Below are 25,775 nucleotides of genomic sequence, written 5' to 3' on the forward strand. Positions count from 1 at the left end.
CTCTTCCTGATGTCATCCCAATTTCTTGGGTGCTGTCCCACTGCATTAACCCTGCCCACTATGCTGCGCCATAGCTCCATCTTCCTAGCTATGGAGGTGTGCTGCACCTGGAATCCGAATAGCTGTGATGATTTCCTCCACCATGACCCTGAGCTCCTCCTCAGAGAACCTGGGGTGTCTTTGCCGTGCCATGGGGTGGTGTGGGTGATGTGCGGGGTGGTGTGTGTTGTGATATGTGGGGTGATATTTAGTGGTGTGTTGTGTGGGGTGCGTGGATGTTATGTGGGTGATGGTGTTGTGTGCCTGTGGATGCTTGGTTGTAGATTGTAGTGTCTCTCTCTGGCCTTCTTTCGGGATTTTGGTCGTAGGGGTTTGTGGGTGATGTGGGTGTGTGTTTTATATTGTATTGGGTGTGTGGGAGTGGTGTGTGTAGGTGTATCAGGTGTGTGTATTTGGAATTGTACAATGTGGTAGTGTTTTGTAAATGTGTGTGTATTTTGAGCGCTGCGGTGTGTACCGCCAATGGAATACCGCGGTTGAAAGACCGCTGCGTGGATCCGTGGGTCGTGATAGTGTGGGCGTATTCCTGTTGGCGTGATGGTGTTGGTTTTGTTTTCGCCAGTTTATCACTGACCTTTGGTGTGGCAGACTTGTGTGGGTGTCTGAATTTTGGCGGATTCCATGTTGTGAGTCATAATAACCGTGGCGGAATTCCGCGACCGCGGCGGTGTGTTGGCGGGTCTTCTTCATGGCGGTAAGCGGCTTTTACCGCCAATGTTGTAATGACCCCCTAAATGTGCTTTTCTTCCAAAGGTGGTGTCTCTTTCCCATCTGAGGCACTCCATCACCCTACTTTTCTTTTACACTCCACTGTATCCCACCTAAGAGGAAAGGAGACGTATTATACAAGCACAACCTGAAATGCACAGTAAACTTCTACATCAACATGCACAAAATAATTTTACTCAAATGACCAGGCCTTTGTCAGCTACACTGGTTGTAAAAAAGAAAGGCTGTACTAAAGCAAACTTGATCTCGCTGGATCATTTTATTCATTAAGATCTGATTTCTTATAGCCAAACCCGTCTCAATAAATCAGGACTCATTGGTCAAGGGCAACATCCTCTGCTTCAGTGCTAACTAGAGCAGTTCCAGCAGCTGATATCTGCAAGGCAGCTATATTGTCTTCTCTCTATCTTTTGCAAACACTATTGCTTGGATTTAGAAGGGAGGCAAGACAGCCACTATGCTCATCTGTCCTTCACAAATTTGGTTTATCTATGCAGTCTGGAATATATTACAAAAGGGAGCAATGTACAGGTAGAAGTATCTATCAGAACAAAATGTTACTTATCTCTGGTAGCAGTATTTCTGTTGGCTACTCTATATGCCTGCAGATTACTCACTGACCTTCAATCCCTATTCTTGAGTAACCTTTTGCCTTTCCTAATAAAATACAAAGTTAGTAATGTATTGCATGGCTGCTTAATTGTTAGTTCATCTTCTCAATGATGCCTCCGAGTCCCAGTAAAACACAGTTGAACTGACCTAATGGTGCAAGTTCTGGTGCTATATGGCCCAATGATGTCATAGCGACCCTGTGCTTAATATCTTAACAGGGCCTGCGTCCTCTACCATCACCAGAGAGCTTTTGCAAAAGCTTCTGGACCAGTCTGGCACCTGGTGATATTTAAAGGTGAGAAATCTGCAAGTAGATAGAGTATCCACTCGAAAGATCATCACTGAAGGTAACTCTTTTTGTCTGAGCCTAATCCACAAAGAATCCACCTAGGCAAATTCAGCTTTGTGTATTTTCATTGTAATAACAAGTTCTTTATCTTTGCTAACTCTCTTTCTGGTGGATACTTTATCTAACCACAAATTCCTCAATGTCCTCCACCTTCCTGTTCTGCTGAGTGGCCTACTTTAACATCTAAAAAGGTCCCAAGTTAATACTAAGCACACACTTACAACAAGTATTCAAGCTTCTTATCTGAGACTACGAAAAATTAAAATCCAAGAAACTCTTGTCAGCTCAGACTGATGGTGCTGATATGCGGCTCTCCTCTGTCACTTTCAGGGCAGTGTTAGGTGGGTGCCAAGCTACACAGTGCTACCTAGAATGGAAATGTTTTCCAGATCCAATGTGGCATCTGAGGAATACTTTAAGTTGAAGCATCTTTGGTGTGATAGAGTATTCAAAAGAAAGAACATTATACTGACACCCAATGATTTACAGATATTTTAAAAATATTGTGATCAAACTAGAACATGACAGTAGCATGCGGAACACATATATTTTGTACAAATATCAAGCTGAATAAATGATGTTTAAAGTAATTATCTCCTGTTGTGCATTGTCAGATCTTCATGGATATCCCCAAACAGAGAATATTCCTGCTTGCTTGCAGGGATCCTGGAGCAATTCAGAATGTTAAAAGTAAACATATCCATTTTGAGCAGATGAAGGCCGTATTAAAATTGCACGTATCCTCCATATTCTGTACAGTTCAATATTTTCCCATTTGTACTTTAAACTTCAATACATTAAATAACGTTGTAGCGCCAAATCTAAAACCCTGCTGCAAAGGGAGATATTAAATTTGCTTGGACTAAAAAATTAAGAGAAAAATATTCTGCATGTTATATAAAGATTAAAATGATAGAATATAATAACTTTCCTTTCTTTCTTTGCAGCAAGGTTTAGGTTTGGTGCAACAACTTTATTAAGTTTAAAAAAATCAAAAGGAATTGGCCTGTACTGTGGAGGCTGCACTTACATTAAAATTGCACCCCCTCAAAATGAATATGTTATTATTTGAAATGGAAGTGTTTTTGTATTCCTGCAGGTGGGAATTTTATACTTTTTGTATTAAGTGACAATTTCTACCATGTTGAACTAAGGTTATACTTGAATATTAGCAAATAACTCTCCTGACTATCAGTAACTAACGAAGACTGGAAGCATGCTGAGATTTGCCCTATTCTAAAGAAACCCATAGCCGAACCGACCGACCTCAAGAACTGCAGCCCCATCTCACTGCTACTCTTCCCAGCTAAAGTCGCGAAGAAAGCAGTCAACACTCAGCTACAACAACACATCGAGGACAACATCCTGGACATCTCCCAGTCAGGATTCAGAACCAACCACAGCACTGAAAACGCCCTGCTCGCAGCCACTGATGACATTTGCACCCTTCTCGACCAAGGACAGATAGACCACCCTCATCCTACTCGACCTCTCAGCCGCCTTCGGTACAGTATCCCACTGTATACAATGTTCCAGAATCCACCCAGCACGCATACAAGGCAAGGCCCTTCAATGGATGTGCTCCTTCCTGACAGAAGAACACAGAAAGTCGGGCTCCGGCCCCACCAGTCAGAACCCACCAACATCAGCTGTGGAGTACTCCAAGGATCGTCGTTGAGACCCACGCTGTTCAATAGCTACATGATCCCACCTGCCCCCATCGTCAGAAAATACAGGGTGAATATCATCTCTTACACTGATGACACCCAACTGATCCTCTCCCTGACCGAGAACCCATCAACAGCCAGGAAGAATTTCAGTGACAGGATGGAAGTAGTAGCCACCTGGATGAGGGAAAGCTGCCTCAAGCTGAACTTGGGCAAAACAGAGGTCCTTGTCCTGGGACCCTCACTGGGACGACTCCTGGTGGCCGTCAACACTCAGCAAATCCCCACCCCTACAGACCATGCATGCAACCTCGGCGTCATACTCGACTCAACGCTCACTATGACCAGGCAGGTCACCTCCACCTGCTTCCACACCGCCCGATTCCTACGAAAGATCATCGGATGGATACCAACCAACTGCCAGAAAACCGTGACACACGCCCTTATCACAAGCAGACTTGACTATGGCAACGCTCTCTATGCTGGAACCTCCAAGAAAAACCTGAACAAGCTACAACAGATCCAGGGCGCCATTGCCAGACTCATCCTAGACATCCCCCGCAGAGAACAAATCACAGAACACTTGAAGGTCCTCTATTGGCTCACCTTCGAGAAGAGGATCACCTTCAAACTCCTCATACATGCCTACAAAGCCCTCCACGACGACGGACCCAACTACCTCAACAACCCTATTAACTGGTACTTCCCTACCAGACCTCTCCACTTGTCCTAACAGTCACTCCCCAACATACCCCGAATAAAGAAGTCCTCGGCTGAAGGAAGATTGTTTTCATACCTGGCAGCAAAATGCTGGAACACCTTACCACCTCACCACAGTCGCTATTGCTGCCTCGGTTCAAGAAGGAGCTCAAGGTATGGCTCTTCGACTGATCTGTGAGGTCACCCATAAACGCCTTGGGACCCTATGGGTGAGTAGTGCACTATGCATGACCGTGATTGAAATTGATCCGCTTTGTAAGCTGTATTTATACTCATTGTTTACATGCCAACGTTTGTAATGATAAATGTGATGTTCACTGACTTAGGCTGCTGTTCACAGTGTTATGTTGAAATATGAATATTATTTTAAAAAGCATTACTATTGAACTGAATCTCTTGATAAATTATTTAACTTGTCCAATTGCTTCAAACATATGTATACTTCTATCCCAGTTAAACAACACGTCCACCTTTATGATGAAGTACTTCATAAAGTTAAGCAGCCTCTCAGAGAAAAGGCAGAAAGATCAACAGAAGCTTCCTCCCTTCATCAGCCCTCAAAAGGGAACAACAGACTGTGTAGGTGAGTAGTTTATGAAGCCTAATGTTGTAGTGAACTGGTCACCTGTCTATGGGAAGGGTGACTAAGCTCTGGTGGCATCCCCGTATGGGTGATCAGCATATGAAGGCCTAACTCTGCACTGTAGAGCATAAATGTAAAAATATTTGTGATATAAGATAGACACAAATTGAAGTTTTTAATATAAGATGGACATGAATTAAAAAGGAATATCATATATACGTTTTTGAAATAAATGCATACCATTATTATATAAGTAATATTACTACTGTTTTGTAGAAAAACTGTTAAAATTGTTGATTTGTCTCCCAACAAATACAAACTGTAGAGTGTGGGAAGGGTGGGTGCAATACAGAGATGGGTGTTTACAAAGTGCCACCTTAAACAGACATCTCTTTCCCCAGATTGTTGGGTTCAACTTGCATGACATGGTACACAGCATGAATGCATCTTAACATAATGTTAGTGGGCTTTTGTTATGTAGCAATATTGAACGTCTGTTTTTTCTATTGCAAATATCTAATATACAAAAATAGAATTTCACTGCCTTCCTGGCACCAGTACACTTGCAAGAAATTGGGCAAGTATTTGCTCTGAAAACATCAATAGAATACCCCTTCAGCTAGCGTGACCACATTTTCAAAACCGGGATGTGCCCTACATGAAGAATTAGACCTATGTGTTGTCACCTTCTCAGGAAAACAGTGGGCACTATAGTGACAGCATCCACTGACATAGAAGAAGGACTACATGGCACATCCAGTGGATCTCCAAGACATTCTAGGGAGAAGAAAGACAATAGTCAGAGGCTATGCACTGTGTCTAGTCTATGGAAGAAGACTGGAAGTTATCCCATGTCACAGGAATAGCACATTAATTCTGGGTTGGTTTTCATCTTGGGGCTTGTAGACTTTCATTTAACTTCATAAAAATAAGCCAAACAAATGATAAACCCCAGACAGGATAAGCAACCACGTTTTTGTGGTGCTGCAGCGTGGGACAGATGTACATAAATCAGAAGGGGGAATTATTTTCATTCCTTTATATGTACCCAAAATGAAGACATTCAGTGCCCCTTTTTCAGTATCATTGTAGCTATAGGAATTTGACAAAGCACATTTGAAGACTATTAGAAGAAAACACAAACAAATATTTATTTTTACTATAAAATAACACCCCCTCCCTCTTGTTCCTCAATAACCTCTGCTGTGATGAAGCCCAAAGAAAGGCTCCTGAGCCTTAGTTTAAGCTGAGCGTCTTGTGGCCTTAGCATCTGGTCTTTAAACAAGCAGCTGCCCTGGTGGACCCCTCTGCTGTGTGATGGAGGATCCCAGTTTCATTATACTGCTGCGTCTCTCCACTGTTGCTCTCTTGCTTTCAGTTGTGCTTCACCCTGTCAGTGATTCCCTGCTTCAACCTCACTCTTGCTTTCACACTTTGTCGAATCTGAATGCCTTTTGCCTTGTTTTCTTTCGCCACTGTTTCTTGTGCCCTTCTGCCCCACAGCAGCCTTCCAACTTTTTTTTGCTGTGCTATCCCGCCTCCTGTGTGGACCACACCCAGCCCACCCCCCACCCTGGCTGTAGACTCTTCTCCCTCCAGGTCTTTACTAATGGCAGCCGTAGCACAGATATGCCCTAGTGTGCCGAAGGCAAGCCTGTCTGTGCCCATCCGCGCCCATCTCCAGGAACCCTAGTCCTTTAAATTCCGATTGCAGCCCCAAGCACTACTCTCTGTCAGGCCTCGGCACCTCAAACATGGGTTTACCTTCCCAGCACTGCACCAGCATTTCCCACACCAAAAATGAAGGCTCCATCCCCTGGGTCATCTACCGCTTCTCAGGCAAGCTGCCTCCTCTTCCGAAATGTAGCATTCTCACTGGTGCACAACATTCCGATGAGCAATGCACACCCTGAACTTGTTTGCTTCCTCATCAGCACTCATCCCTTGTCAAACAGAGTGTCACTATCTGGGACCTGCTAGCAGGCCACTCATTGGAACTCCTTCTCATTAGAGAAACCGTCGGACCCCAGTACAACATTACAGCAACGTCGGCCCCCAATATCAAATGGCAAGTCTCCCTGCCTTGTCTTCAAGATAAGGCACAGGATAGTACCAGCAAACCCAGAGGTAGAATCGCCACCTTCCACAAAGAACACAGCAGAGGTTCCACCACCTCCGGAAACTCCAACAGCCACGTGGAACCAGTCGACAAGCCAATGCAGGAAACACTATCATGGAATTCATCGCCCCGGTGTTGTTTAACTCCTTTCTCTTTCATCCTGCTGGGAGGACTCAACTTTCTCCTGGGAGAATACATAGCTCCAACTGCTTGAAGAACCTCAACACCCTTAGACTTACCCAACACGCAAAGGGTCCACCCTCGCTGCAGGACATCTCCTTAACCTGATCTTCACAAACTTTGACAACATCATGCTAGACGAACCCACACACCTCACCTGCTCCGACCACTCCCTGATCTGCTTCAGCCAGCATATACCCCACCAACATGGGCCTACTCCCTCCAAGACTACATGGCAAAAATAGAATAAAATCTCAGGAGAAGCCTGGTCCACTGATCTCCGAAAACAACCTCCAGGACTTCCAAGAAATCTTCCCACAATCTTATCACTCAATTCTATGACTGGATCACCTTCACCGTGGGCTTCCTTGCTTCACTCAAAACCATTGCTACCTCAAGCAAGCCAGAACATTTCAGGAGGCTTACACGTGACGAACCTCCACATCAGCCCTCTGACACTGTTGTCAGCACATCAAAGGCACCAAGCACTCAACCCAGACTGACCGAATCACAAGAAATTTTCACTGTTATAAAAGTCTTAACCTCCTCAACTGCCGTCTCCATCACAATCATCCCCTCCCAAGGCTGCTACAACCTGCTGTCCTACTTCTTCTAAAAGTAAATCAGCAAAATATAGAACAACTTGGCCAGCCAACCAGACTCTTTCTTCCTTGCCACCCTCCAATGCAGCGAGATGAGACACCCAGGAACGACCATGGCATGCTGGCTGTAAATCTCTGTGACAGAAATAGCATTAACTATGTTATCCATATGTTATCCTTCCACTCCGAGCCCCTTCGGACCCATGCCCTCACTTCATCTTCACCAGAGGACTTGAGCCCATCTGTATTACTCTCAACCTGATGCTGTACAACTCCCTTGGCTTTTTCACCTTCCCGGAAGGTTGGAAGCATGATACCATTTTCCCCTCCCTAAGGAAACCGTTGGCAGACCTCAGGATAGTGACTAACTATCATCCCATCTCTCTGCTTCCCAAAACCACAAAAATCCCCAAAAACCTCATTAACAAACAACTACCAGATGGCTGCAACCACAAGATACACAACACACATATATATAGATGCCCTACTTGTTTCACGGATCCAAGTGCCAACAGCAATGCAGAGACTGGCTGGCTGAAAGGAAAGTTGCAGCCTCCATTTTGTGCACCAGACTTTGTTCTCAGTAGGGAAACTAACATTTAAAAGTGATACAAGGGGTCAGGGTAGAGGTACCCTGACCACATGGGACTAAAGGAGGAGTCTGTGAGGGACCCTTGTCCAAAACATGCTTTTTATAGTGTGGGAGTATCCATGGATCCAGACCCCATTAAAAAAAAAAACACACATACACCTACTCACAGACCCACGCAGCTACTCACACACTCACACGCCCACACAACCACTCGCATACCCACAAAGCCAATCATACACAGCACTCACACCCATTGATACATCCACTCACACAACCATGCAGCCACTCACACACCCACTCACAAACCCACAAAATCTCCCACATCCACTCATAGACGCACTCCGCCACTTATACACTAACATAACAACTTACACAACCTCTCTCACAACCATACAACCTTTCACAGAACTACTCAGATACACAGAACCAATCACACACCCACTCACAGACCCACAAACCCACTCCCACTCACAGACCCACACACACCCATTTAGCTACTCACAAACCCACTGACAGACCTACAAAATCACTCACACAACCATACAGCCACTCCTACACCCCCTCACAGACCCACACGGCCAGTCACACACCCAGGTTACAGGGACGTTATGGTAAAGATTTACCATGAAAAACCCATGGAAATTCACTGAAAAAACAAAGGTATGTTATAGTTAGGAAACAAAATTTTAAAAACCTTCGAAAGTCACACAAAAAGGTTACAGGGATGTTAGAAATGGGTTCAGATTTTACACACACAAAACCTTAGTAATTCAGCATTTATAGTTATCCCAAGTAACTATTGCTGGTACCCTGGAGTAATTATAACCATGCCCTTGCCATGCACTGCCACATATTACATCACTCATGACATCTTTTATGACACAATTGATAATATTACTACAAACTTTAAAGTGAAGTTATTGATGAGAAAATGTTGCATGCTGTGGGCGCGAGTTATAGTTGCCTTAGGGTTTTCTCCAAATGAGGATTCATGTTATTAGTATGAAGATGCTGAGGAAGCAATCACAATAGCCACTAGAACCCATGTTTGGTGGAGATTGAACTCTTTGTAGTCTTGTCATTTTTTCCCACACAAGGATTCATGTTATCACTATGAAGACTCTTGAGGAACAATCACATGCCAAAATTACAGATGCACAAAGTCACTGGAGACATTACCTCAGGGTCCTTTATACAGCTAAAGTGTATAATATGCTCTAGACATTTTACCCAATGAGGTAGCAGTTCCTAATTAGCCAGTAGAAAGTACTCCATTTGGGTTGACATTTTGCACAAAACTGTGGTCTCTTTTAAGCAGGTCAAGATACATTCTGACAGTGACATACATTTCACAGAAATGAAACTCTAATGGGAAGCACTTAAAAATATAAACAAAGAATGTGCCCCAGTTGAAGCTCTGTTTTCTTAAAGAGCAAATCATCCTTACTTCTTGCTCTTGGCCAAGCAAAGCAAGTGTGTTTTGTCTGCAGTTCCACATTGAAAAATTATCTGAAATCCTCGATGGAGGTGTCTGGATTGCTGCTCTTCCGGAGCGCAATATCTTCTGCAGTGACAGTGACAAGTGTGTTATTTCTTGTCACCTCCTGTTGAGAACAGATTACGTTGGTCTCCCTTTTAGGTACTACGAGTATGCAAATGTGAAAAATGACTTAGAAGCCCCTCTGGCTGAAGGTCCTGCGTGGCACTGGGTTCAGTACCTTTGGGGTGTTGGCCACAGGCCAGGCCCTGTGGGCAACCCTGCTGTGCATGGTAGGATGCCTACAGAGAGTTAGCCCCCCTGCGCCCAACCCCTTTGTGTGTGGTGAGGGTTGGATTAACGTGTGGTAATTCATTGTTACTTAATGTTAAAAAGTAGAAATTTGCTAAAAAAACAATGTTTACAGGGGCATTAGAGTTAGGAAATAGAATTTAAAAAAAAACTTAGAAATCCACTAAAAAAACAAAAGTTAAGGGGAAATATAGTTAGGTTATGTATTTATACGCACAAACCTATAGAAATTCAGTTGATATAATTAGGGTTATTTCAATTAATTGTAACTCGTGCCCCAGGGTAACCATAAAGTTCTCCAGTATTGGATCTTTCATAGATAGACATGCTTGAATCATTCCCCCTCGTCAAAGTGGGAGTCCCACTGTGACTTAATAAAGCAGTATGTGTATTACGATCATAGGATATAATGGCAGTGAAAAGGTAATTTAATAGCCTATCCATTTCCTTTTTTTAAAAGGACCAAACTTGAACTATAACCAATCAGGCAAAAGCACCCTCTAGAACACTCCCAACAGAGGCTGAATCCCTCAGATTACTCTAGTATTGTTACTTTCATAGATTGACTTGCTTGAATCCTTCCCCGTTGTCGAGATGGGAGCCCCCGGTACATCAAAACAGCTATACATATAAGCTACTGCAATGAAAAAAGGCCCAAAGACTTTCACTTTAGTAGCCTATCCTTATCTCTATGAGCAAAAAGGATCAACACAAGGCCCAGCCAATCAGACTTCCCCTCCCTCTAGAACCCCCCTGAGAGGAGCTCCCTTCCCTCAGATTTTCTACTGCATGTCATGTTAGGGAGTCTCCATTGAGCTCTGCTCAGTCAAATCTCCAGAGAAGTTTATTTCTACTATTCCTTCTTCAGAAAAGAGGATTTCTTCAGCAAGTAAGGTGTCATCTTCTTACTTTACTTAAAGGAGCTCTATTTTGAGGAGATTCATCATGTCAGATAAGGAAAAGAAAAGTATTTTCAGAGCCTGTAAGACCTGTGGGGAAAAAAACTTCACTTTGAAGACCCACACAAGGACTGCATTTATTGCCTCTATCCTGATCATGTAGCCAAAGACTGCAAGGTTTGCAGGAACTTTCCCAACAAAACCCTCAAAGTAAGAGAGGGTAGGCTACTAATTTGGCTCCAGAAGTTGAAGTCCAGATCTAACCCAGTGTCTGGTTCTGACAGTGAGGAATCTTCGACCTCCTCCAAAAATCTACAGAAAAGAGGCCTGATTTCAAGGAACCATTTCAGAAAAGTGTAAAATCCATGCCGATTGTGGACTATATTTGGAATGAGGGAATCAAAGTAATGAAGAACCCGGCGACGGTCTCCCTGGTTCTACCTCGGCTTGACAAAAAATATAAGGCATCTGAAGACTCTCCGGCCTGCCTCACGGGCCATCCTAGACCGGTCTCTGTTATTGGCCAAGCGGCACAGCATAGATCCAGGAACCCTTCAGCGCCAATCTCTGCCCCACCGGACAAGGAGGGTAGGAGGCTAGATAATATAGGAAAACGCTTTTCTTTGATGGCTCTGCTTATTATAAGGGCTTCTAATTCTTTGGCTATCTTAGGCAAATATGGTAGACAGCTATAGGTGGACATTGCACCCTATCTGATTCAACTGCCAGAGGATTCTAAATTGGAAGCCAAGAAAGTCTTGCAAGAAGGAGAGAGGTCTTCTGCCGAAGTCATAGACTGTGCAATGGATATCGCCACCACGCCTTTCCGTCAGATGGCAGGTGCTGCAGTTCTCAGAAGGCAGGGTTGGCTCCTGGCAACTTCATTTAGACCAGAAGTCCAAAACAAAATTCTGGACCTTCCTTTTGATGGTGAAGCCTTATTCGGGAAGCACATTGATGATGTGCTTCAGTTAATAAAGACGGACACTGACACAGCCAGGTCCCTTGGCCCCCTGCAGTTTAAAAGACAGCCATTCCGAGGAGCTAGAGGCCTGGGGTATTCATCGTATAGACCAGGCTTTCAACAGTTTAGATACCCCTCTGTCTCTGCAGCATCTCATTCCTTTCGCCCCCAGTTCCAACAAAGAATGCCTCCGCAGGCGGCTTATTCGAGAGCTTCACAGAGAGGAAAAGCCGGAAGGCAACCTAAAGATACAGGCCGTAGACAATGACTTGCTACCGTCTCCGGCTACGACCCTTCCCTTGGACGCAAGACTAGGGGGAAGGATTTCCCTCTACTTTCACAATTGGCAAAAGATAACATCAGACCAATGAGTCCTAAATCTCATTCAATTTGGCCATACTTTGGAATTCCTGCAGTACCCTCCTACAAAACCTCCTCTCCCTCGAAAGGTGAAGCACTTGCATTTGCTCAAGCAGGAAGTCGAGTCCATGCTTCTCAAGGGAGCTATAGAAAGGGTTCCACATCAGGACAGAAGAAAGAGTTACTACTCCTGATTCTTCCTAGTTCAAAAGAAGCGGAAAAGTTGGCATCCAATCTTAGATCTTAGGGAGCTCAATATTTATGTCAAGAAACAATCATTCCGTATGATCACCCTATCAGACATTCTGTCCCTTCTAAATCTGGGGTATTACATGGCCACCCTCCATTTGCAAGACGCATATTTCCATATCCCTATTCACCCTTCCCACAGAAAGTACCTCAGATTTGTAGTAGCCGAAGACCATTTCCAGTTCAAAGTCTTACCCTCTGGCCTGAAATCGGCCCCCAGGATCTTTACCAAATGCCTGGTTCCAGTAGCAGCTTTCCTCAGAAGTCAGAACCATGAAGTCTTCCCGTATCTGGACGATTGGCTGGTCAAAGCCAGATCCAGGTCTCAGACGCAGAAGTCCACGAGCGCTTGCATTGAGCTGTTCACTAGCCTGGGCTTAACGGTCAACCGCGAAAAGTCAGCATTCCAGCCCTTAAAGAGAAGAACTTTTTTAGGGGCAATACTGGACACTTCCACCAACAATGCAGCTCCTACAGAGGACAGACGGAGAAAGCTCATATCCCTCGTGAGGCGCTTACAAAAAAGAAACTATGTTTCAGTTCGCCTCTTCAACTCCCTGTTAGGGATGATGTCCTCCTGCATTCCTCTGGTACCTTTCTGTCATCTAAAAATGAGGCCCCTAAAGAGCAGTTAGACCTTCAGTGGACGCAATCCATGGGGTCTTTCGACAATGTCATCAGAATAACAAAGCCCATGATATCACCTCTAGCTTGGTGGACTCAGGAGTCTCACTTAGCGAGGGGGCTTTTTTTTCTTCCCCAACAAGCTCCTTGGGTGATAACTACAGATGCTTCTCTCGAGGGATGGGGTGCCTTCCTCCAGCACCTACGAGTCAGGGGCAAACGGAAACCACATCAGAAGGTCTTTCACATCAATTACCTCGAATTGAAAGCTGTTCGACTAGCGCTTTGCGCTTTTCTTCCAAAAATAAAAAGTTCATCAGTTCTCATCCGGACGGACAACACAACGTCAATGCATTATATCAACAAACAGGGAGAAACCAGGTCTCTGCTCTTACAGAGAGAAGCTCAGCGCATTTGGGAATGGTCTATCAACCACAAGATAAGCCTTCAAGCGGAATATGTCCGAGGCGTACAGAACATCATTGCGGATTCCCTGAGCAGATCCTGATCGTCCAACCACGAATGGGAGTTGGACCAAGGAGTCTTGAATCAAGTCTTCTCCCTATGGGGAAAACCGAACCTGGATCTCTTCACCACCCCGCAGAATGCAAACTGCCAATTCTTCGCAAGTCGGGGTCAACATCAGGGCTCTTGGGGGAATGCGTTTTCCATGGCATGGTCAGGAATTTATGTTTACACTTTTCCTCCCATTCCCCTGATAACAAGAGTTCTGGCGCAGGTCAAGATTGAACGCTGCAAGCTCCTTCTGATTGCTCCGGCATGGCCTCGTCAGTTTTGGTATACGGAACTCCTTCACATCTCGCAGAACCGCAGCATCCCTCTGCCAGTGATGCCCTCCTACTAGCGATGAATGTGGGCCAAGTTCTCCACCCGGATCCAGCTTCACTTCACTTGACAGCCTGGCTCCTGAACACCATGAGTTTGCGCATCTAGATATACCTTCGGATTTCAGAGCCATCCTCGCCAGAGCTGCAGCTGAGAGTACCAGCAAATGTTATTGTCTGAAGTGGAGGAGATTTTGCTCATGGTGTGCACAAGTTCAGGTGCATCCCCTTTCTTCATCACTGCAGCAGATACTGCCTTATCTTCTCCTCCTGGCCAGATCAGGTTTGGCTATTTCCTCGATTAAGGTCCGCCTGGCAGCGATTTCCCGTTATAGGCGCACAGAGAACGTGCCTCCTCTGTGGTCTGCAAGGGTCATAAAACTGTTTAACGGTCTGTTCAGGTCTTTTCCCCCAGTTCGGCCTCCTCTTCCATCATGGCACCTTAATTTGGTCTTGTCTCAATTAATGAAGCCATCGTTTTAGCCAATTCACAAAGCGGATTTGAAGTTTCTATCCTGGAAGGTCTCTCTTCTTCTCGCTGTTCCCTCAGCCAGAAGAGTGAGCGAGATTCAGGCATTCACTATCCAGGATCCTTTCTTAAAATTTAAAAGGGGCAAGGTAATTTTGCAAACAAATCAAAAATGTATACCTAAGGTCCTGTTGGATTTTCATATAAACCAGCCGGTGATACTGAAGTCATACTTTCCTAATCCATCGACACCAGTGGAGCAAGCTCTGCATTCATTGGACGTCCAGAGGTGCCTGAAGTTTTATCTTGACAGAACTAAACAATTTAGACAATTGAACCAACTTTTTGTGGCATTCAGTGACCCGCGTAAAGGACGAGCAGTATCCAAACAGGGGATTGCAAGGCGGATAGCCTCTGCAATTAACTATTGTTGTACAGCGGCAGGAAAACCCTTGCAGAATCCAGCGCGTGCACATTCAACAAGAAAAATGGCTGCCTCCATGGCGCTTTTTGCAGGAGTGTCCATTCAGGACATCTGCAGAGCAGCCACGTGGAAGTCAACGCATACTTTTGCGAAGCATTACTGTTTAGAGGAAACTCAGCAAGGTGATAGGGCGGTAGGACAAGCGGTGTTTAACGGTGAGCTGTTGTATTTCTTTATTCCTTTTTTCCCGCTAGCCCAGTTTAATTTGCGCACATTGTATAGGTTTGTCTCTTCCTTTAAGGCTGTGATATTTCTTGTTTTACCTACTCTACTGGAGTAAGAAAATAAATTACTTACCTGTAACTGTAGTTCTCTAGTATTGGAATCTTTCATAGATTCACATGCGACCTTCCCTCCTCCCCTGGGAAGCTCACCATTTCCTGTCTTCTTCAGATACTTTAACACTTGTGCTTAAGAAAATCTGAGGGAAGGGAGCTCCTCTCAGGGGGGTTCTAGAGGGAGGAGAAGCCTGATTGGCTGGGCCTTGCTTTGATCCTTTTTGCTCATAGAGATAAGGATAGGCTACTAAAGTGAAAGCCTTTGGGTCTTTTTTCATTGCACTAGCTTATATGTATAGCTGTTTGATGCACCGGGAGCTCCCATCTCAACAACGGAGAAAGATTCAAGCATGTGAAAGATTCCAGTACTGGAGAACTACAGTTACAGGTAAGTAACTTATTTTCTTTTCTACCGCATGTTGTGTGAAGGGAGTCTCCATGAGCTCTGCTCAGTTCTTCAGCTTTTACTTCTTTTTGGATCATCCAAGATTATATTTCCTGCTTCATTTCTGTAACCCTGGCACTAATATGTCAGAGTAGCAGACAACAATGTAAAAGACTACATACATATGTCTAACCTTTTCCTCAAAAACACTCACGTCCTGAGAGATGAGGCTATTATTAGGACTACAGAATCTTAAATCTGTCACTAATATGAAGATATTGAGGATTCCTTCACCTCACAGGAGAGGTCAGAGAGAGACGTTGTGCCAGGCTCCCCAGAAGGCACGCAGAAAAGCCAAAAAGAGTTACCATGAGTCTTTATAAGGCACTGCTCACAGAGAGAGAAATAAAAAAAAAAGAAATTGAAAAAGACCCTCAACTCCCTCTTCAAGTCTGACAATACATCAGAGAGATCCTGATAACCATACAAAGTTGCGTCTAAAAACCACCTGTACAATCATCATTCATAAGAATTACGATGACGTAGTTGATGACCAATGTCGACTATTAATACCTCGTCAATGATGGCCTCATCTATGATGGCCTCATCTACGAAGGGCCTCATCTACGATGGTCATCTATGACTGCCTCATCTATGACGGTCATCGATAGTGGTCGTCTACGAGCGTCATCTACAGTGGTCGTATACGAGGGTCATCTACAGTGGTCGTCTACGAGGGTCATCTACAGTGATCGTCTACGACGGTCATCTACAGTGATGGTCTATGACGGTCTTCTACAGTGGGTCATCTACAGTGGTTGTCTACGACTGTGATCTACAGTGGTCATCGATGACGGTCGTCTACAGTGGTCGTCGACAACGTTCATCTACAGTGGTCGTCGACGACGGTCATCTACAGTGGTCGTGGACGACAGTTATCTCCAAGCTCGTTGACGACAGTCATCTACAGTGCTCGTCGACGACAGTCATCTACAAGTGCTCGGCGATGACAGTTATCTACAGTGGTCGTCGCCGATGGTCCTCTTCAGTGCTCGTTGGTGAATGCCTCGTTTATGATGGTCGTATACGATGGTCATGTGTAATGGCCTCATCTAGGATGATCGCCTACGATGGCCTCATCTACGATGGTCATCTATGACAGTCATCCATAACAGCCTCATCTATGATGGTTGTCTATGACATCCTCATTTATGATGGTTGTCTATGACAGCCTCATCTATGATGGCCGTCTGCGACAGCTTCATCTATGATGGCAGTCTGCGACAGCCATATATATATATATATATACATATATAATGACAGTCTCATCCATGACGGTCGTCCACAGCGGCCTCAGCTACGATGGTCATCTATTACAGCCTCATCTACGATGATCGTCTACGAGGGTCATCTGCGACAGCCACATCTGATGGTCACCTATTACAGTCTCACCTACGAAGTTAGTCTGCGACAGCCTCTTCTGATGGCTGTCTACTACACCGGCCTTGTCTACAATTACATAGTCCATGGAACCACATCTACGGTGGTCTCGTCTCTGTATGCTCTATGACGGCCTCTTCTGCGACTAAGGCCTCGTCAACAACAAACATTGTCTACATCAGCCTAGTCGTTTACGTCCGCCTCATCAAACTTGATCACAATACAACTTAAGACAGAAACATGTAAATGTCAACAAGAACAAAACATAATTTAATGTCAAGCATTAATGTACCAATATGAGCATGTCTTTAACAGTCAATATATTGAGGGGCAATATATGGAGCAATTACATCGCTCCGCCTCCAACTGCAGAGGATGGGTCAGGTCCATGTAGCTCTCCTACTAGAGCTTCAGAGCAAATTACACCGCAACTGGTGGATTCCCCCGTCAGATTATTTTTGGTGGTTTCCATACCCTTCAGAGCGAGTGACCAAACACTTCCAGATTCCTTTAGCAAACAAGAAATTAGTTTATTTTTTCTTTATGATTTTAAATAGGAAAGCTGTAAAACCTATTCCAATTGCTGATATGTCCAGGAGGAATTACAGTCATGGAAAACTGTCATTCATAATCCCGCCTAATTTGCAAGGACACGTTCTCATCTAGGTCCAGACTACTGTACGTGCTGCCAAGTCACTGGCAATACTGGGCAGGTATAGCCACCAAATGTAGTCAGACATGGCCACATAAATAACATGTTTGCTGGAAGATTTTTTTTTTAAATGCTGCTGTAGGTAGGTGAGATGTCAGCATAGATTGTGCTATAGGTAAAGCTTCAATAGGATTACCACAACTGGCAGGGTCAGTGGTCCTTGGATGCTATGGTTCAAAGCCACAACATTTAAAATTTGAGGGTCAAATATATCTAATATTTTTATAGTACCATGCCGACGCTCTGTTTGCCAAGCATGTTAACGCTTCCTTACAGTCAAGGCTGACTCTTGACACTGCATGATCTTTTGGGGCATTACAATTTAGAAAGAAACAATCTTTAGAAGGACCCAAGAAAGACCCTTATCCATTGATAAGTATCTGACTTAGCAACCCTCTCAGTAGCCCTTAGGCTAGCTTACCTACAGTGACAACGTTCTGGAGCTGATTACACCATCCAGTGGGAAAAACAATTCCAAAAATATTGTTGTCCATGGCAGAAAATAGCATCGGACAAATAAGTCCTGGATCTCGTCACATATAGATAGATGTTACAGTTCATCCAGATTCCGCCCACTAGTACAGCTAAACCTCATCACCATCTCCTTCGGAAGGAAGTGCTAGCTGTGCTGACCAGAGGTTCCATAGAGAAAGACCCACATTCTCAGCAAGGAATTGACTTCTCTTCTTGGTTTTACCTCATAAACCAGAAAACAGAGGAGTGTCCATCCATCATACACCTCCAGAAATTAACAAGTATTTCTGGAAACAATCCGTTTATGTGGTCCGCCTCTGCACAGGATTTAGATATTTTTACCTCCTACCCACTTCAGAGTTCTTCCATTTGGCTTCAAATCAGCTTTTTTCAGGAAGGGTTTCCCCAACTTCGAAAACTTGTTGGTAAAAGCACCAACATGATTCCAAGCGTCCGGAGCCACAGAGGCTTGCCTGAAGTTGTTTCACAAGCTGTCTCCTTGTGAATTATCAAAGATAATCAATTCCTACAGCAAAGAAGATACTGTTTGTTCAATTAGCTTTTGGGCATCAGGTCCTCAGCAATCAAATGATCCCACTTGTACACCTGAAAATGTATGCCTTACAGGGGCAGCTACAAAAACAATAGAATCAATTAACAAATCATTTGAGGGCATGGTGAATTTCAAATAGGTATGTTGAAAGCTCTAGTCTGGTGGCCTTAGACTAAAAATGCTTCCCTGGAAAGCTGGGGCAGTCATCTACAGAACCTCTAATTTGAGTAAAGTGGTCTCTGCTCCAGAAGAGCATACATATCTCTCACCTAGATCTCAAAGCCATCCGTTCAGTCTCCAAACTTTCATGCCAGTGTAGCAGAGTCTTTGATGTTAGTTCACAAGGACAATACCACCAGCATGCAATACATGAATAAACAAAGTGGCACAAGATCTTTGGCACTGTCCAAGGAAGACCAGGAAATCTGAAGCCGGCTAACGACGCACAGAATAACTCTTCGGGCCGAACATATTCTCCAGTATTGGATCTTTCATAGATTTACTTGCTTGAATCATCCCCGTCGTCGAGTTGGGTGCCCGGTAACCTTAAATACACACAGCAGTAAGATTATTACACTAGGCCACAGTGGCCTATACAGGCACTGTTATAGCCTATCCATGTTCTTTTATAAAAGATAACCAAACCTGAACTACTACCAATCAAGTGACAGCACCCTTCAGAACATTCCCAACAGAGGCTGTTTCCCTCAGATTTTCTGCCACACGTCGTGTCACGGTAGTCTCCCTGAGCTCTGCTCTGCTTATTTTTCTACAGCTATTCTGACAGGAAAATGTCTTTCAGATATCTTGGATTTCCAGTGGACAGGATGTCCCAACAGATTTTTAAAAAAGGACTACTCAGAAATTGTGGGAGGAAAATACTTCATATTAATGACCCCCACAAGAAGTGCATATACTGCCATCATCCAGACCATGAGGTGAGAGATTGCAAAATTTGATGCACCTTCAGTCATAAAACCCTGAAAGACATAGATGGCAGACTTTTGTTATGGCTACAAAAGCAGAAGGCTATGGAATACCCTTCTTATGAGGAGAGTGGGGCCTCCTCACAGACTTCTCAATTCCTAAAAAGGCCTAAAAGTAAAGAAAGGCTGCAGAACCTCCAAAGAAAGTTGTAAACAAAATCCAAACACCTTTCATTAGAAAAACAAAAATGCCAAGAAAGCTGTGCCTCATCATCATCAGAAACCCAGTTGAAAGCCTTAAAAAGTTTCACTGAGAACCTACAACACCTTTGGGGAAAAAATCACCTCCAAAAAATGCTTCTCTGTCTTTGTCACCAAGGAGAAAACCGAAAAAATGCTCTTCAGACTCTGACAAAAAAGGCTTGTCAATGGTAATACTGTTGACGACAATCACGTCGACGTTCACCACAGCAGTGTCCACTATGATAGTCACGTCGTCACCACTATTGTTGACAACGGTCATAACAGCTAAAATCTACAAAAGAGCACCGTCGACGACTATGCGAGTGTGGATGAGGAAATCGTCAACGAGAGGCAAACCACCTAAGACTGCGTGGACTTCAGACCCGTTGACGAGACACAAATCGAAGACCCCGTTGACAAGGGACCCATCAACGACACAACCATCCACGACGCAACCATCGATGACATGTCCATCGACGACAGGCTCGTTTACGACACAACTGTTGACGACGTACACCGACGAGAGAAGCGTTGACGACCGATCCAACGATGACCCCTATAGGAATGTCAAACTTTCTCCCTTTATCATTGATAACTGTAGGAAAGAAAGCATCTCCAATCCTACCAATGCATACCTCCCCAAGTATGGTATTACCGTATCCTCCTCAACACCTATTAGATGACGACAATGACGACGGATCTTCTCAAGATGACAGAATGTTTGGAGTGGCAAACAGTCCATCAGAACTTAACGTCAAATGTCAGGATCCGGATGAGGATGATCAATTTCAGGACAGCTATTATCCAGCAAAAGTCCAACCCAATCCGTCGTATTCCGCATATGGTGACGCAGACACCGCTGTCCCTATGCCAAGGTCATAAGTGGCAGATATCCAAAACATGTTGCATGACTACTACAGAAGATTTCCACCCTCAGAACCAGCAACTCTGACCACACAGCAGTATGACCTGCAAGCAGGACAGCGGACCCCTATCCCTAGCAATCCAGGTACACCTCTCAGACCGGATATGAACAACCCTTTCATACAGCCACCTCAGGATAACCCTCAATGCACAGATGAAGAGAGGGAAGAGGGAGAAATACCTGAAACCACTCCTAGTGAGTAGGACGAATACCTGATTCCTATGCCATTACCACCATTTGCAGGACCAGTGGAATGAGAATTCCTGTCTCCCATATGCTTTCTGCCAGGGATTACCTGGCGGGGTATTCCTCAGGAAATCCATGGTGGAAATGGGAACATTATCCCACCGTCTGTCTGGCCTCCACCACCGGGTCGAAAGTGGCTACTGTCGGCCCGCAGTCGCATCTGGCATGTGGTGGGTAGTAGTGACCAGGCTGTTTTGCAGCCAGTTCACTATGGTTTTCATCATATGGTGGTCTGAACCGCCATGCCGTTGGCGGTAATTACAGCCACTGCCGGTGGTGCGGTCTGCACCGCCAAGTTCAGAATGAGGGCTATAGTATCCAGAAGACAAACTCTAGAATTCATTCAGAAGCCTCCAAATACCCCTCCAGCAGGACCACCACCTCCACATTTAGAACAGCTTCTCAAAGAAGTATATTCAGTGATACGCAAAGGGGCAATAGAAGTTTTCCAGTTCTGCACAGGAACTGGAAATTCTATTCCTGCTTTTTTCTAGTAAAAAAGCCTTTGGGGGATTGGCGTCCCATACCCAATTTCAGGGCCTTAAACAAGTTCCAGAAAAAACAAACGTTTTGTATGGTAATGCTTCGGGTCATTCTTTGCCTCTTGAAGATATCACATGACATCTCTAGTCCTCCAGGATGCGTATTTCCATATCCCAATACATCGAAACCATCAGAACTTTCTCACGTTCAAGGTAGCTGGTATACATCTACAGTTTCTAGTCTTTCCATTTGGATTAAAATCGGCCCCCAGAATTTTTACCAAAGTGCTGGCCCCAGTAGCGGCTCACCTACGGATACAAGTCTTTCTATATTTGGACGACTGGCTCATAAAGGCATCCACAAGAACTCAGGTGGGGAAAGCACACATCCACTTGCCTCCAGTTGTTCAAAACTCTAGGCCTTACAATCAACTATCGCAAATCACACTTCCATCCCACAAAGAAGATGAATTTCCTAGGAGAGATACTGGATACTGTACAAAGCAAAGCATTTCCATCTCAAGAGAGACAGCGAAAGATTTCCAAAATAGCTCAAAAGCTATCAACAAAAACGTTTGTTTCAGTTTGGGAATTACAAATCATTCATGGGAATGATTTCTTAATGTATTCCACTGATCCCAAGTTGCTGACGGCACATGTGCACTCTACAGGAGCAACTAGATACTCAGTGGCTCCAAGTGAATGGCTTCTTCGACGATCGAATTCAGATCACATCGGAAATGAAAACCGGCATGTCTTAGTGGGAAAAACAGACAAATTTATTCAAGGGCCTTTCTTTTCTTCAACAAGTACCGGAATATAAAATAACGACAGATGCGTCGCTCGAACGTTCGGGTGCCCACCTTCAAAATCTGTAGATAAGTGGCAACCGGACACAAAAGGACAAACAGCTTCACATAAATTAACTGGAGCTTACCAAAAATATGAAACTCACAAATTCTCAACAGAACGGACAATACCACAAGTATGTTTTACCTAAACATACAGGGCGGCACAAAGTCCTTGGAGCTTTCACGTCAAGCTCATAGCATATGGGAATGTGCCATAGAAAATAAAATTTCTCTGAAAGCAGGACACCTGCCAGGACAAGCCAACCTCCTAGCGAACTCTTTGAACAGGACATTCATCCTGTATCACAAGTGGGAACTCAACCAACAAGTTCTCAACCAACTTTTCCAAAAGTGGGGCAAGCCGAATCTGGATCTTTTTGCCACATGCAAGAACAAGTAATGCCCATATTACGCAAGCTGGCATCCCCAAAAAGGGTAGTGGGGAAATGCATTTTTGATGAGATGGTCAGTAGCCTATGCCCACGCTTTTCCCACGATTCCGCTCATCTCCAGAGTGATCAGCAAAGTGAAAGCAGAGGGATGTTGTATCCTTCTAATGGCACCCCGGTGGCCCCCGACAGGTCTGGTTCACAGAACGCCTTCTGTATTTGGAACAACCACATGTTCTACTCAGACAGACATCAGCCCTACTAACCATGCACCAGGGCCAAGTCAGGCATCCGGATCCTTCAGCTCTACACTTATCAGCCTGGCTTCTGAATTCAACAAATACTCTACATTGAACATTTCATCAGAATGTAGAGAAATATTGGCCAAGGCCAGAGTGGACACCACCAAGAAGACCTATAAACTTAAATAGAAGCATTTCTGTTTGTGGTGTGTTACAGAAGGAGTCCATCCTATGTCGTCATCATCGGAACAAATACTTCCTTATTTATTACATTTAACAAAATCTGGGCATTTTTATTCCTCTATACGGGTACATGTGGAGGCAATTTCAAATTCCGCCGCTCTCATCAGACCTCCTCACTATATTCTGCCAGGATTGTAAAACAATTCCTCAAGGGCCTTTTTAGAATATTTCCACCTGTGTGTGAACCTCCACCGTTATGGTCTTTAAACATGGTGTTAAGACAGCTCATGAAGCCTCCTTTTGAACCAATCCACAGGTCAGAGTTAAAATTCATCTCTTGGAAGACATCGCTTTTCCTAGCTCTCATATCAGCAAAAAGAGTGAGTGACAACATACAAGCCTTCACCATCAGGGAACCTTTTCTTCAGTTCACTCCAAATGGTGTTATACTGTGAACAAACCCTAAGTATATACCAAAAGTACCATCAAACTTTCAACTAAATGAGCTAGTGGTTTTAAGTATGGTTGCAGAGAAAGCGCTCCATTCGCGAGATGTAAGGAGATGTTTAAAGTTTTATCTTCAAAAAACACAAAACATTTGAAAATCGGACTAGCTATTCGTAGCATATGGAGATACAAGAAAAGGCTCTGTGATCTCTAAGCCGACCATTGCCAGGTGGATCGGATTAGCTATACAATTTTGTCATGCCCAGCCAGGAAAATCGCTGCACAGTAAGGTTAAAGCCCACTCTACTAGAGCCGTAGCCACATCACCGGCGCTCTTCATGGAAGTAACACTGAAACACATTTGCAGGACATCAACATGGTCCAGCCAGCATACATTTACAAAGCACTACTGCCTGGATGAGACGAACAAAACGGATACAACCGTTGGGCAAGCAGTGCTAAGACATCTATTCCATTAAGGTGAGCCTCTCTGGTTATCCCACCTTCCACTTGAAAAGTATGTGATCTATACATGCCTAAGGGTATTGTTGTTATGATTGCTATTATTATTATTATTATTATTATTATTATCATTCTCAATACATATGTATATTGCTTTCTAATATTAGCTGAATGTAGCATCATTCCTATGATTATGGATGTTATAGCTAGATTAAACAATATTACTGCTCGCTACTCTTAATTCAAGCGTGTGAATCTATGAAAGATCTAATACTGGAGAAGAAAATTGGTTAGTTCTCCAGTATTGGGGTATCTTTCATAGATTCACATGCTTGAATCATTCCCCGTCGTCGAAGTGGGAGTCCCACGGTACATAGAAAGCAATAAATAGAGAAAAAACTCTTTTTTTTTTTTTCATTTTCTTTTTTTTCATTGAAGTCAATAGGAAAAAACACATTCAATTGTAGAACCATCAGCCTCTTTAGAAAGAGCCCAAAATTCAGCCAATCAGGCGTGACCACCCCTTTAGAACCCTCAGCACAGAGGCTCAGTCTCTCAGATTTTCTACCGCACGTCGTGTGTAAGGGAGTCTCCCTGAGCTCTGCTCAGTTTTCTATCTCTTCAAGAGAAAATCTTAAACATCTTTACTTTTGCTCTTATTGTAGTATTTTTCCATCATGTCTACAGTAAGAAAAGGTTTATTTAGACCTTGAGGGACCAGTGGAAAATTAAGACTTCACTGTGAGGACCCTCACAAGGAATGTATCTACTGCCTACATGAAGAGCATAAGGTCAAGGACTGTAAGATCTGCAGGACCTTTCCCAACAAGACTCTGAGGGACAAAGAAGCCAGGCTCCTACTTTGGCTTCAGAAAAGAAAGGCCAGAGAAGCTCTTTCTGAGGAGGAAGAGAGTGACACTTCAGTGACCTCAAAGAAAAGGAAGAGGTCTGTGGAGAGCCTATCCCCCAAGAGCAGTAAGTCAGCTAAGAAGCTGCATGCATTCAAAGACAAGCCGGAGGTAACGTGTGGCAAGGTTCACTCAGAGCCATCCACACCTGCGTCTTCTTCAAGGAAGCTCAAAAAGCCTTCAAGTTCACTGCCACCGTCGGTGTCCAGAAAATCTACACCGTCGACGAGAGCTTCGTCGACGGCAGGCCTTCCTTCGTCGACGACTACTGCGACGGCCACGTTTACGACTCCTTCATCGCCGATGATCGTAACTTTGTTTCCACTGTCATCTACGACGATAACGTCAGTGAGTTTGAAGTATGGTCCATCGTCGGCTCACACCCTGAAGATCACAAAGAGTCCGTCGACGGGTAAGAAGCTGAAAATCTTTACCGACGCATTCATCGACGAGTAAATTCAGAAAATCTCCATCGATCTCACCGGCGAAAGTACCGACGACGCACCCGTCGGCGGCAGCCCCTTCGACGGAAAGCTTGTCAACATTGGCACCGTCTACGGCAACTTCGTCGACGCTGACGGCACCGATAGCGGCTCCGTCGACGCCTACATCGTCGACGAGAACACCATCGACGAGTGCTCCGGCGACGGCGGCTCCGTCGACGACTCAATATCCTCATTTTGGAGCATCTCCTTACCTGCTGCAGAGAATTCTACCTATAAAGAGCAAGTCT

General features: G+C 44.4%; 1 protein-coding gene across 2 annotated transcripts in view; it reads left to right on the forward strand.

Moving 5' to 3' along the window:
- The window catches only part of CFAP74 (cilia and flagella associated protein 74), a 978,701-nt gene that overhangs the window by 714,008 nt on the left and 238,918 nt on the right, over window positions 1–25,775 (forward strand). For both annotated transcript variants that reach the window (XM_069241006.1, XM_069241005.1), the window contains exon 35: window positions 4,591–4,720. In XM_069241006.1, the coding sequence (XP_069097107.1) occupies window positions 4,591–4,720 (130 nt within the window). The remainder of the gene's footprint in view (window positions 1–4,590; window positions 4,721–25,775) is intronic.

The sequence above is a fragment of the Pleurodeles waltl genome, chromosome 6 (assembly GCF_031143425.1).
Source record: "Pleurodeles waltl isolate 20211129_DDA chromosome 6, aPleWal1.hap1.20221129, whole genome shotgun sequence".
In the NCBI taxonomy this organism is placed as follows: Eukaryota; Metazoa; Chordata; class Amphibia; order Caudata; family Salamandridae; genus Pleurodeles; species Pleurodeles waltl.